The 12,701-nt window shown below is 58.2% G+C and overlaps 1 protein-coding gene across 3 annotated transcripts in view; it reads right to left on the bottom strand.

Moving 5' to 3' along the window:
• Positions 1–11,055, bottom strand: part of LOC144608424 (glutamate receptor ionotropic, NMDA 1) — a 46,083-nt gene extending 35,028 nt beyond the window's left edge. For all 3 annotated transcript variants that reach the window (XM_078426175.1, XM_078426174.1, XM_078426176.1), the window contains exons 1-5: positions 10,920–11,055; positions 9,745–9,919; positions 6,646–6,790; positions 6,084–6,167; positions 4,211–4,346 (exon numbers count right to left, since the gene is read on the bottom strand). In XM_078426175.1, the coding sequence (XP_078282301.1) occupies positions 4,211–4,346; positions 6,084–6,167; positions 6,646–6,790; positions 9,745–9,919; positions 10,920–10,986 (607 nt within the window). In that variant the 5' untranslated portion in view covers positions 10,987–11,055. The remainder of the gene's footprint in view (positions 1–4,210; positions 4,347–6,083; positions 6,168–6,645; positions 6,791–9,744; positions 9,920–10,919) is intronic.
• Positions 11,056–12,701: the final 1,646 nt, after the last annotated feature.

Raw genomic sequence — 12,701 nt, 5'->3', positions numbered from 1 at the left:
GGCAACACACACAGGCCATGGGTTACACCCACACAACACACACAGGCCATGGGTTACACCCGGCAACACACACAGGCCATGGGTTACACCCACACAACACACACAGGCCATGGGTTACACCCACACAACACACACAGGCCATGGGTTACACCCACACAACACACACAGGCCATGGGTTACACCCACACAACACACACAGGCCATGGGTTACACCCGGCAACACACACAGGCCATGGGTTACACCCGGCAACACACACAGGCCATGGGTTACACCCGGCAACACACACAGGCCATGGGTTACACCCGGCAACACACACAGGCCATGCGTTACACCCACACAACACACACAGGCCATGGGTTACACCCGGCAACACACACAGGCCATGGGTTACACCCGGCAACACACACAGGCCATGGGTTACACCCGGCAACACACACAGGCCATGGGTTACACCCACACAACACACACAGGCCATGGGTTACACCCGGCAACACACACAGGCCATGGGTTACACCCGGCAACACACACAGGCCATGGGTTACACCCGGCAACACACACAGGCCATGGGTTACACCCGGCAACACACACAGGCCATGGGTTACACCCACACAACACACACAGGCCATGGGTTACACCCGGCAACACACACAGGCCATGGGTTACTCCCGGCAACACACACAGGCCATGGGTTACACCCGGCAACACACACAGGCCATGGGTTACAACCCGGCAACACACACAGGCCATGGGTTACACCCGGCAACACACACAGGCCATGGGTTACACCCGGCAACACACACAGGCCATGGGTTACACCCACACAACACACACAGGCCATGGGTTACACCCGGCAACACACACAGGCCATGGGTTACACCCACACAACACACACAGGCCATGGGTTACACCCGGCAACACACATAGGCCATGGGTTACACCCACACAACACACACAGGCCATGGGTTACACCCGGCAACACACACAGGCCATGGGTTACACCCGGCAACACACACAGGCCATGGGTTACACCCGGCAACACACACAGGCCATGGGTTACACCCACACAACACACACAGGCCATGGGTTACACCCGGCAACACACACAGGCCATGGGTTACACCCGGCAACACACACAGGCCATGGGTTACACCCACACAACACACACAGGCCATGGGTTACACCCACACAACACACACAGGCCATGGGTTACACCCGGCAACACACACAGGCCATGGGTTACACCCACACAACACACACAGGCCATGGGTTACACCCACACAACACACACAGGCCATGGGTTACACCCGGCAACACACACAGGCCATGGGTTACTCCCGGCAACACACACAGGCCATGGGTTACACCCGGCAACACACACAGGCCATGGGTTACACCCACACAACACACACAGGCCATGGGTTACACCCGGCAACACACACAGGCCATGGGTTACACCCACACAACACACACAGGCCATGGGTTACACCCGGCAACACACACAGGCCATGGGTTACACCCGGCAACACACACAGGCCATGGGTTACACCCGGCAACACACACAGGCCATGGGTTACACCCGGCAACACACACAGGCCATGGGTTACACCCACACAACACACACAGGCCATGGGTTACACCCGGCAACACACACAGGCCATGGGTTACACCCGGCAACACACACAGGCCATGGGTTACACCCGGCAACACACACAGGCCATGGGTTACACCCGGCAACACATACAGGCCATGGGTTACACCCGGCAACACATACAGGCCATGGGTTACACCCGGCAACACACACAGGCCATGGGTTACACCCGGCAACACACACAGGCCATGGGTTACACCCGGCAACACATACAGGCCATGGGTTACACCCGGCAACACACACAGGCCATGGGTTACACCCGGCAACACACACAGGCCATGGGTTACACCCACACAACACACACAGGCCATGGGTTACACCCACACAACACACACAGGCCATGGGTTACACCCGCACAACACACACAGGCCATGGGTTACACCCACACAACACACACAGGCCATGGGTTACACCCGGCAACACACACAGGCCATGGGTTACACCCGGTAACACACACAGGCCATGGGTTACACCCGGCAACACACACAGGCCATGGGTTACTCCCGGCAACACACACAGGCCATGGGTTACACCCACACAACACACACAGGCCATGGGTTACACCCACACAACACACACAGGCCATGGGTTACTCCCGGCAACACACACAGGCCATGGGTTACACCCACACAACACACACAGGCCATGGGTTACACCCGGCAACACACACAGGCCATGGGTTACACCCACACAACACACACAGGCCATGGGTTACACCCACACAACACACACAGGCCATGGGTTACACCCGGCAACACACACAGGCCATGGGTTACACCCGGCAACACACACAGGCCATGGGTTACACCCACACAACACACACAGGCCATGGGTTACACCCGGCAACACACACAGGCCATGGGTTACACCCACACAACACACACAGGCCATGGGTTACACCCGGCAACACACACAGGCCATGGGTTACACCCGGCAACACACACAGGCCATGGGTTACACCCGGCAACACACACAGGCCATGGGTTACACCCGGCAACACACACAGGCCATGGGTTACACCCACACAACACACACAGGCCATGGGTTACACCCGGCAACACACACAGGCCATGGGTTACACCCACACAACACACACAGGCCATGGGTTACACCCACACAACACACACAGGCCATGGGTTACACCCACACAACACACACAGGCCATGGGTTACACCCACACAACACACACAGGCCATGGGTTACACCCGGCAACACACACAGGCCGTGGGTTACACCCGGCAACACACACAGGCCATGGGTTACACCCGGCAACACACACAGGCCATGGGTTACACCCGGCAACACACACAGGCCATGGGTTACACCCGGCAACACACACAGGCCATGGGTTACACCCACACAACACACACAGGCCATGGGTTACACCCACACAACACACACAGGCCATGGGTTACACCCGGCAACACACACAGGCCATGGGTTACACCCACACAACACACACAGGCCATGGGTTACACCCACACAACACACACAGGCCATGGGTTACACCCACACAACACACACAGGCCATGGGTTACACCCGGCAACACACACAGGCCATGGGTTACATCCGGCAACACACACAGGCCATGGGTTACACCCGCACAACACACACAGGCCATGGGTTACACCCACACAACACACACAGGCCATGGGTTACACCCACACAACACACACAGGCCATGGGTTACACCCGGGAACACACACAGGCCATGGGTTACACCCACACAACACACACAGGCCATGGGTTACACCCACACAACACACACAGGCCATGGGTTACACCCACACAACACACACAGGCCATGGGTTACACCCGGGAACACACACAGGCCATGGGTTACACCCACACAACACACACAGGCCATGGGTTACACCCACACAACACACACAGGCCATGGGTTACACCCACACAACACACACAGGCCATGGGTTACACCCGGCAACACACACAGGCCATGGGTTACACCCGGGAACACACACAGGCCATGGGTTACACCCACACAACACACACAGGCCATGGGTTACACCCGGGAACACACACAGGCCATGGGTTACACCCACACAACACACACAGGCCATGGGTTACACCCGGGAACACACACAGGCCATGGGTTACATCCGGCAACACACACAGGCCATGGGTTACACCCGGCAACACACACAGGCCATGGGTTACACCCACACAACACACACAGGCCATGGGTTACACCCGGGAACACACACAGGCCATGGGTTACACCCACACAACACACACAGGCCATGGGTTACACCCGGCAACACACACAGGCCATGGGTTACACCCGGCAACACACACAGGCCATGGGGGTGGGGGTGGGGTGGGGGTAAGAGTGGGGGTGTGGGTGGGGGTGGGGGTTGGGGTTGGGGTGGGGGTGGGGGTGGGGGTGGGGGTGGGGGTGGGGGTGGGGGTGGGGGTGGGGGTGAGAGTGAGGGTGGGAGTGGGGATGGGGATGGGGGTGGGGATGTGTACATGACCTGTGGCCAGCTAGTAAGGGTCTGTGCCACCTGATGCCCAGGCAGTGTTGGGAAGCGGGTCTTACCGGGCACAGTAGCATTGGGCCCGGTACAGATCACCTTCTTGATGGGGTCCCCATGGATTGTGAATTCCTCCTGACACGTCCCTTCTACAGTGGTCGGCTTCACGTAAACAAACGGCTCTTGGTAAATAGTGACGATCTGTGCGCAAACAAATCAAATCCAAACATAAGTCCAGAAGTTCCAGGACCAGAATTAGACCATTTGGCCCATCAAGGCTACCCCGCCATTCAATCACGGCTGATCTATCTCTCCCTCCCAACCCCATTCTCGTGCCTTCTCCCCGTAATCCCTGACACCCGTACAAATCAAGTCAATCTCCATCTTAAAAATATCCATTAACGGTCTCCATTGCCGTCTGTGGCAATGAATTCCACAGATCCACCAAATCTGACTAAATAAATTCTTCCTCATCTCCATTCTAAAGTTACATCCTTTTATTGTGAGGCTGTGCCCTCTAGTCCTAGACTCTCCCACTAGTGGAACCATCCTCTCCACATCCACTCTATCCAAGCCGCTCACTATTCAGTAAGTTTCAATGAGGTCCCCCCACATCTTGCTAAACTCCGTTTACATGACTGAGCACATTACAGGAATATTGTTTTTCTAACTGCATTCATGAGTCATTGTTTTTGCAGTTTCACCAGAGGTTCAAAAATATTTCCCAAAATCCAGTTTTGCCGTGTTGTGGTTCAGACTGGATGCCATGCCAAAGATGGTGAAAGTCCAACCCCGTACTGATGACAGACAGAGAGCTGGAGTAACTCAGCCGGTCAGGCAGCATCTGTGGAGAGAAGCAATGGGTGACGTGTTGCGCTGCTCCAGTCTAAGGTACACTCCATGTTATAAACTCCACATCCTCTTCACCTGTAATTCTCAGCTGTTTGTGTGGGTTTTTGAGGGGTTTAGATAAGCCAGGAGTAAACTGTTACCAATGTCTTGTAATACACCAGGTAAACCACGCACGGGCTTGTGGTAAGCTTCAAATACTTCCTTACTCTGTGTGTGACAACTCCTCTAGACATCAGACACAAGGTCAAACACAGAACCCATCTCAACTCACAGAATGTAACTGGTGACTGCATCCTCCAGCCTGTCACTAACATTACTGACCACTACACTAACGACCACTACACTAACGACCACTACACTAACACTACTACACTAACACTACTACATTAACGACCACTACACTAACGACCACTACACTAACACTACTACACTAACACTACTACACTAACGACCACTACTACACTAACACTACTACATTAACGACCACTACACTAACACTACTACACTAACACTACTACACTAACACTACTACACTAACACTACTACACTAACACTACTACACTAACGACCACTACACTAATGACCACTACACTAACGACCACTACACTAACGACCACTACACTAACGACCACTACACTAACGACCACTACACTAACGACCACTACACTAACGACCACCACCCACCTGTCCCAATTCACACGCCGACCCGCACAACTGTGAGATGGGGAAGGAACAAACCCACACATTCCCAGGGCATTGTGCAGCCCCCTCGTGGAGAACGGCCGGGGCCAGGCCAGCGTCACTACCCGCTGCACATTGTGCAGCCCCCTCGTGGAGAACGGCCGGGGCCAGGCCAGCGTCACTACCCGCTGCACATTGTGCAGCCCCCTCGTGGAGAACGGCCGGGGCCAGGCCAGCGTCACTACCCGCTGCACATTGTGCAGCCCCCTCGTGGAGAACGGCCGGGGCCAGGGCTGAACCAGCATCACTACCCGCTGCACACTGCGCTGGCACAGCTGAGAACTGAGGCTTGTTATCAGGTGCTGCCGTGCTCTACTCTGCCCAGACTTCATTCACAGTCTGTACCTTTAACCTTGTTGACATCTGAAAGCCTTTGGGAGTGTTTAACTCCCCGCCTGGCCAGATGATCTTCTTGTCGTTCAGCAGAACCTGTGGAATGGACCAAATGCAGAATCAGGAGAGTATCACAGACACAAACATGGCTGAGCCAGTGGTAAGGGCCAGACCGGCCCTTCCTCCTTCCCATCGGGATGTAGTCATGGCCATAGAGTCATACATAACACAACATCCCAACTCAATAACCTGACTGATGAAGGCCAATAAAACCATCACCACCCTCTCTCCCCGTGACACCACTTTCAAGGAACTCCTAGACCCCTCTGCTTCACAACACTCCCCAAGCCCTGCCATTTACTCTGAAGGTCCTGCCCTGGTTTGACACGGAAACCAAAATGGGCATTTCTCAGCAGCCGGGTACTAATGTGGTGTTCAGCTGGATAACATCATCTACAACACTCTGTGACAGGGCGGCTGACAGCTACGATCCACCAGCACCCACCAGCACACAGTTCCAATCGTCACTGACTACAAGGCTTGGGCTGATCATCACATGTTTCTCCATACGTACATTTGTCCCGTTATAAACTCCAATCTGCACCAGCTTTCCCTTTTGCACATTCACGATGCTGTAGTTAGAAAACTTCCGATCTCCTTCATCGTTAAATTCCACTTGTCCCGTGAAGCCATCCTGGTACTTAGTGGACAGCAGCACCCTATGGAGACACACGCACACGGACTCAGCAACGGCAACACGCCACACGCACACGGACACGGACACGCACACGGCAACACGCCACGCGCACACGGACACGCACACGGCAACACGCCACGCGCACACGGCAACACGCCACGCGCACACGGACACGGACACGCACACGGCAACACGCCACGCGCACACGGACACGGACACGCACACGGCAACACGCCACGCACACACGGACACGCACACGGCAACACGCCACACGCACACGGCAACACGCCACGCGCACACGGACACGCACACGGCAACACGCCACACGCACACACACACGGCAACACGCCACACGCACACGGCAACACACCACGCGCACACGGACACGCACACGGCAACACGCCACACACACACGCACACGGCAACACGCCACGCACACACGGACACGGCCTCAGCAATAGCAACAAAGCCAGGCGCACATTCATGCGGCCAGATCCAGAGGCACTGAAGGCCTGGCTCGACAAGCACTGGGTCAGAGTCACTAGGTCATGGGTCACTGCCCCAATCTGTCATGGGTCTGTGAGATTACTGGCCCACAGCATCAAGGAATCACAGGTCACAGAGTCATACAGAGTGGAGACAGGCCCTTCGGCCCAACCTGCCCACACTGGCCAACATGCCCCATCTAGTGCCACCTGCCTGCGTTTGGCCCATATCCCTCCAGACCTGTCCTATCCAAGTACCTGTCTAATTGTTTCTTAAACAAGATTACTGGCCAACCGCATCAAGGGATCACAGGACCCCCGTCCCACACAGGACCCCCGTCCCACACAGGACCCCCGTCCCACACAGGACCCCCGTCCCACACAGGACCCCCGTCCCACACAGGACCCCCATCCCACACAGGACCCCCGTCCCACACAGGACCCCCGTCCCACACAGGACCCCCGTCCCACACAGGACTCCCGTCCCACACAGGACCCCCGTCCCACACAGGACCCCCGTCCCACACAGGACTCCCGTCCCACACAGGACCCCCGTCCCACACAGGACCCCCGTCCCACACAGGACCCCCGTCCCACACAGGACCCCCGTCCCACACAGGACCCCCGTCCCACACAGGACCCCCGTCCCACACAAGACCCCCGTCCCACACAGGAACCCCGTTCCACACAGGACCCCCGTCCCACACAAGACCCCCGTCCCACACAAGACCCCCGTCCCACACAGGACCCCCGTCCCACACAGGACCCCCGTCCCACACAGGACCCCCGTCCCACACAGGACCCCCGTCCCACACAGGACCCCCGTCCCACACAGGACCCCCGTCCCACACAGGACAGCCGTCCCACACAGGACCCCCGTCCCACACAGGACCCCCGTCCCACACAGGACCCCCGTCCCACACAGGACAGCTGTCCCACACAGGACCCCCGTCCCACACAGGACCCCCGTCCCACACAGGACCCCCGTCCCACACAGGACCCCCGTCCCACACAGGACCCCCGTCCCACACAAGACTCCCGTCCCACACAGGACCCCCGTCCCACTGATCACAGACACACTGGATCCTTTGTGCCACAGGAATGCTGATTGGTCGGCTCACGGGGCCAAAGGATCCCTGGCCCACGGGATCCCTCGAGCACTGGATCACGGATTCTCTGGATCACAGATTCTCTGGATCACTGGCCGACAGGAAATCAGTCGCTGGCTCTGGCCCGACGTGGACATGGACAGGGCTGTCACTGGAGCTCCGGCTGGAAGTTCTAACCCCGTCAATATTAGATTCAGTCACATTCAGCACCACCAGCTCCAGCCTCAGCTGTACAGCCGAACTACAGCCAGATGGTCAACTGTGGTCTGTGCCAACTTACCCAATGAGTTCCATCTGAAGATAGACATGGAATGCTGGAGTAACTGCGGTCACCTCAGTGAAGACGGGTTCCCACCCAAGACGTCCTCTCCCTTACCTTCTCTCCACAGATGCTGCCTGACCCGCTGAGTTACTCCAGCATTTTGTGTCCATCTGCCTTCACATAGGGTTGAGGATTAGGCAAGAAATGCCGGCTGGGATCTGAATCAAACAGCATGATAACAGTTTGCAATTACAGCGGGACAAAGCGTGTGGGTAGAGTGGGGGTAATGCCAGCTACAACCATGCAGCGCACCTGCAGCAGCGCACCTGCAGCAGCACACCTGCAGCAGCACACCTGCAGCAGCACACCTGCGACACCGCGACAGCGCACCTGCGACAGCACACCTGCGACAGCGCGACAGCACACCTGCGACAGCACACCTGCAGCAGCACACCTGCGACACCGCGACAGCGCACCTGCGACAGCACACCTGCGACAGCGCACCTGCGACAGCACACCTGCAGCAGCACACCTGCGACACTGCGACAGCGCACCTGCGACAGCACACCTGCGACACTGCGACAGCACACCTGCAGCAGCGCACCTGCAGCAGCACACCTGCGACACCGCGACAGCGCACCTGCGACAGCACACCTGCGACAGCACACCTGCAGCAGCGCACCTGCGACAGCACACCTGCGACACTGCGACAGCACACCTGCGACAGCACACCTGCAGCAGCACACCTGCGACAGTGCAGTCACGTGTGCACGATGCCAATCACTAGGGTTACCAACTTCCTCACTCCCAAATACGGGACAAGGTGACATCACCGCCCCGCGCCCTGCGTGACCTCACCCAGCCAGCGGCCACGTGCTCCCGCTCCACCAATGGCGGCCGCCCGGGCCGGGAGCGCGTGGCCACTGGCTGGGTGACGTCACCTTGTCCCGTATTTGGGAGTGAGGAAGTTGGCAACCCCTACTAATACGGGACAAGGGCAGTCCCGTACGGGACAAACTAGCCCAAAATACGGGACGTCCCGGCTAATACGGGACAGTTGGCAACCCTCGCCACCAGGGGGCATTGTCTCCAGGGTGGGGATCGCCGGCTGCAGACTCGCCTTTTGAAGAGGGGTCCAGTTTTCCATATGTTGGTGTTGCCCACACAACCCCTGGGAGGGTCAGTGATGTTCTCCTTCTCAAAGAGCTCGTGGATGGACTGAGCCACGATACCCACTGCATCATTGATGTGAGCCGTCTCATTCTTACCGTCGATAAGTTGCAAACCGATCACACCTGGAAGCAAAGCAAAGTACCTGAGCTGAGATCACAGCGGTACCTCTGGGTGGGGTCTTGCAGTAGAGCTGGCTGCCACTCACAGCAGGGTAGACAGGGGGGGGGAGACAGGGGGGGGAGACAGGGGGGGAGACAGGGGGGGGAGACAGGGGGGGGAGACAGGGGGGGGAGACAGGGGGGGAGACAGGGGGGGGGAGACAGGGGGGGGGGAGACAGGGGGGGACACCAGGGGGGGAGACAGGGGGGGAGACAGGGGGGACACAGGGGGGAGACAGGGGGGGAGACAGGGGGGGAGACAGGGGGGAGACAGGGGGGGAGACAGGGGGGAGACAGGGGGGGAGACAGGGGGGGAGACAGGGGGGGGACAGTGGGGGACACAGGGGGGAGACAGGGGGGAGAGAGGGGGAGAGAGGGGGGGAAAGTGGAGGACTGGGGGAGACAGGGGGGGGGGGAAGGAAGCAGGGGGAGTAGAGGGTGGACTGGATACACAATAGACTCATGATCCAGGTAAGGGATGTCATGGAACGGCACAGGGTGCAGAGACAAGGGGGCAGAGGGGGGGCATGTGGTTGTCACAGAATGGGCAACGTGAGCTCACACAGACTGAGGAGAGTGAGGGGGAGGGGGGGAGAGTGAGGGGGAGGGGGGAGAGTGAGGGGGGGAGAGTGAGGGGGAGGGGGAGAGTGAGGGGGAGGGGGAGAGTGAGGGGGAGGGGGGGAGGGGGAGAGTGAGGGGGAGGGGGGAGAGTGAGGGGGAGGGGGAGAGTGAGGGGGGAGAGGGGAGAGTGAGGGGGAGGGGGAGAGTGAGGGGGGAGAGGGGAGAGTGAGGGGGGGTGAGAGTGAGGGGGGAGGGGGGAGAGGGAGGGGGGAGGGGGAGGGGGGGAGAGTGAGAGTGAGGGGGAGGGGTGGGTTGTCCAGGCCAGACATCATCTCTCTCTAGGTCGGAGATGGCCCCCTGTGTACACGGTGCAGAGGGATCAGTGTTGGAGGAGCTGCCATACCTTCTGGAACGTGTTGCATGGCCCTGCCGGATATTTCTCTCTCTCCGACCAAGCCAGACATAACCATGGCCCGGTCATGTTCAGGAGGGTGGCTGTCTTGTACGTTGTCACTGCATCGTCTTCACTGGGGGGTAGAGGAGGGGGGGAGGGTGGGGGGGGGAGAGGAAGACGTTACCATTTGCAGGCATGGTTTTGTACACATTCGCCGTTGTGTGTGACCACGGCCCTGGGTTATGATGGACCTGCTCTCCACAACATCACAACACAACAGGAGTCATGGTGGAGCTGCTTGTTTGAACCACTTGAAGTGAATGGACGCAGTGCCCAGAGAGCCTCACTCATAAGCACAAAGATCCCCTCTGGCTCTCCTCTGGCTCTCCTCTGGCTCTCCGGTCAAAACATCTCAGGACCTTATAGATTTCAATTAAGTCCACTTTCACTCTTTCAAACTCTGGCAGATACGTGGCCAACCTTCCTTCATAAGGTGAGCAGGTATTGCAGGTTCCTGTGAACCTCAGCGTAGGATGAAGGAAGTGCAGCTGCTGGTATACTCTGTCTTCTTCCAGACCTTGTGAGAAGCCCTACCCTCCCTCCCCTCAGTTCCCTCAGTTCCCTCCCTACCCTCAGTGCCCTCCCTACCCTCCCTACCCTCAGTTCCCTCAGTTCCCTCCCTACCCTCAGTTCCCTCAGTGCCCTCCCTACCCTCAGTTCCCTCAGTTCCCTCCCTACCCTCCCTACCCTCAGTGCCCTCCCTACCCTCCCTACCCTCAGTTCCCTCCCTACCCTCAGTTCCCTCCCTACCCTCAGTTCCCTCAGTGCCCTCAATGCCCTCAGTGCCCTCAGTTCCCTCCCTACCCTCAGTTCCCCTCAGTGCCCTCAATGCCTTCAGTGCCCTCAGTTCCCTCCCTACCCTCAGTGCCCTCCCTACCCTCAGTTCCCTCAGTTCCCTCCCTACCCTCAGTTCCCTCCCTACCCTCAGTGCCCTCCCTACCCTCAGTTCCCTCAGTTCCCTCCCTACCCTCAGTGCCCTCCCTACCTTCAGTGCCCTCAGTTCCCTCCCTACCCTCAGTGCCCTCAGGCCCCTCCCTACCCTCAGTGCCCTCAGTTCCCCTCCCTACCCTCAGTGCCCTCAGTGCCCTCCCTACCCTCAGTGCCCTCAATGCCCTCAGTGCCCTCAGTTCCCTCCCTACCCTCAGTGCCCTCCCTACCTTCAGTGCCCTCAGGCCCCTCCCTACCCTTGCCTCTACCTGCTGCATTGATGGCAGGCTTGTGGCTGCTTCCTGCAATCAAACAGAACCCAATGGACCGCCCTGACTTTCACATTGTTCTTTCCTGAATGCTTCCTGCTCTTCTTTTTCTAGAGTCATGGAATTGTGGAGAGATCCAGCATGGAAACAGGCCCTTCAGCCCACCGATCCAGCATGGAAACAGGGCCCTTCAGCCCACCGATCCAGCATGGAACAGGCCCTTCAGCCCACCGATCCAGCATGGAAACAGGCCCTTCAGCCCACCGATCCAGCATGGAAACAGGCCCCTTCAGCCCACCGATCCAGCATGGAAACAGGCCCCTTCAGCCCACCGATCCAGCATGGAAACAGGCCCTTCAGCCCACCGATCCAGCATGGAAACAGGCCCTTCAGCCCACCGAGTCAGCATGGAAACAGGCCCCTTCAGCCCCACCGAGTCAGCATGGAAACAGGCCCTTCAGCCACCGAGTCCAGCATGGAAACAGGCCCTTCAGCCCACCGAGTCAGTGCCAACCTTCAGCCATTTATTTACACT

The sequence above is a fragment of the Rhinoraja longicauda genome, chromosome 31 (assembly GCF_053455715.1).
Source record: "Rhinoraja longicauda isolate Sanriku21f chromosome 31, sRhiLon1.1, whole genome shotgun sequence".
In the NCBI taxonomy this organism is placed as follows: domain Eukaryota; kingdom Metazoa; phylum Chordata; class Chondrichthyes; order Rajiformes; family Arhynchobatidae; genus Rhinoraja; species Rhinoraja longicauda.
The sequence above is the reverse complement of the archived record's forward strand: the minus strand, read 5'-3'. Positions and strand labels throughout refer to the sequence as shown.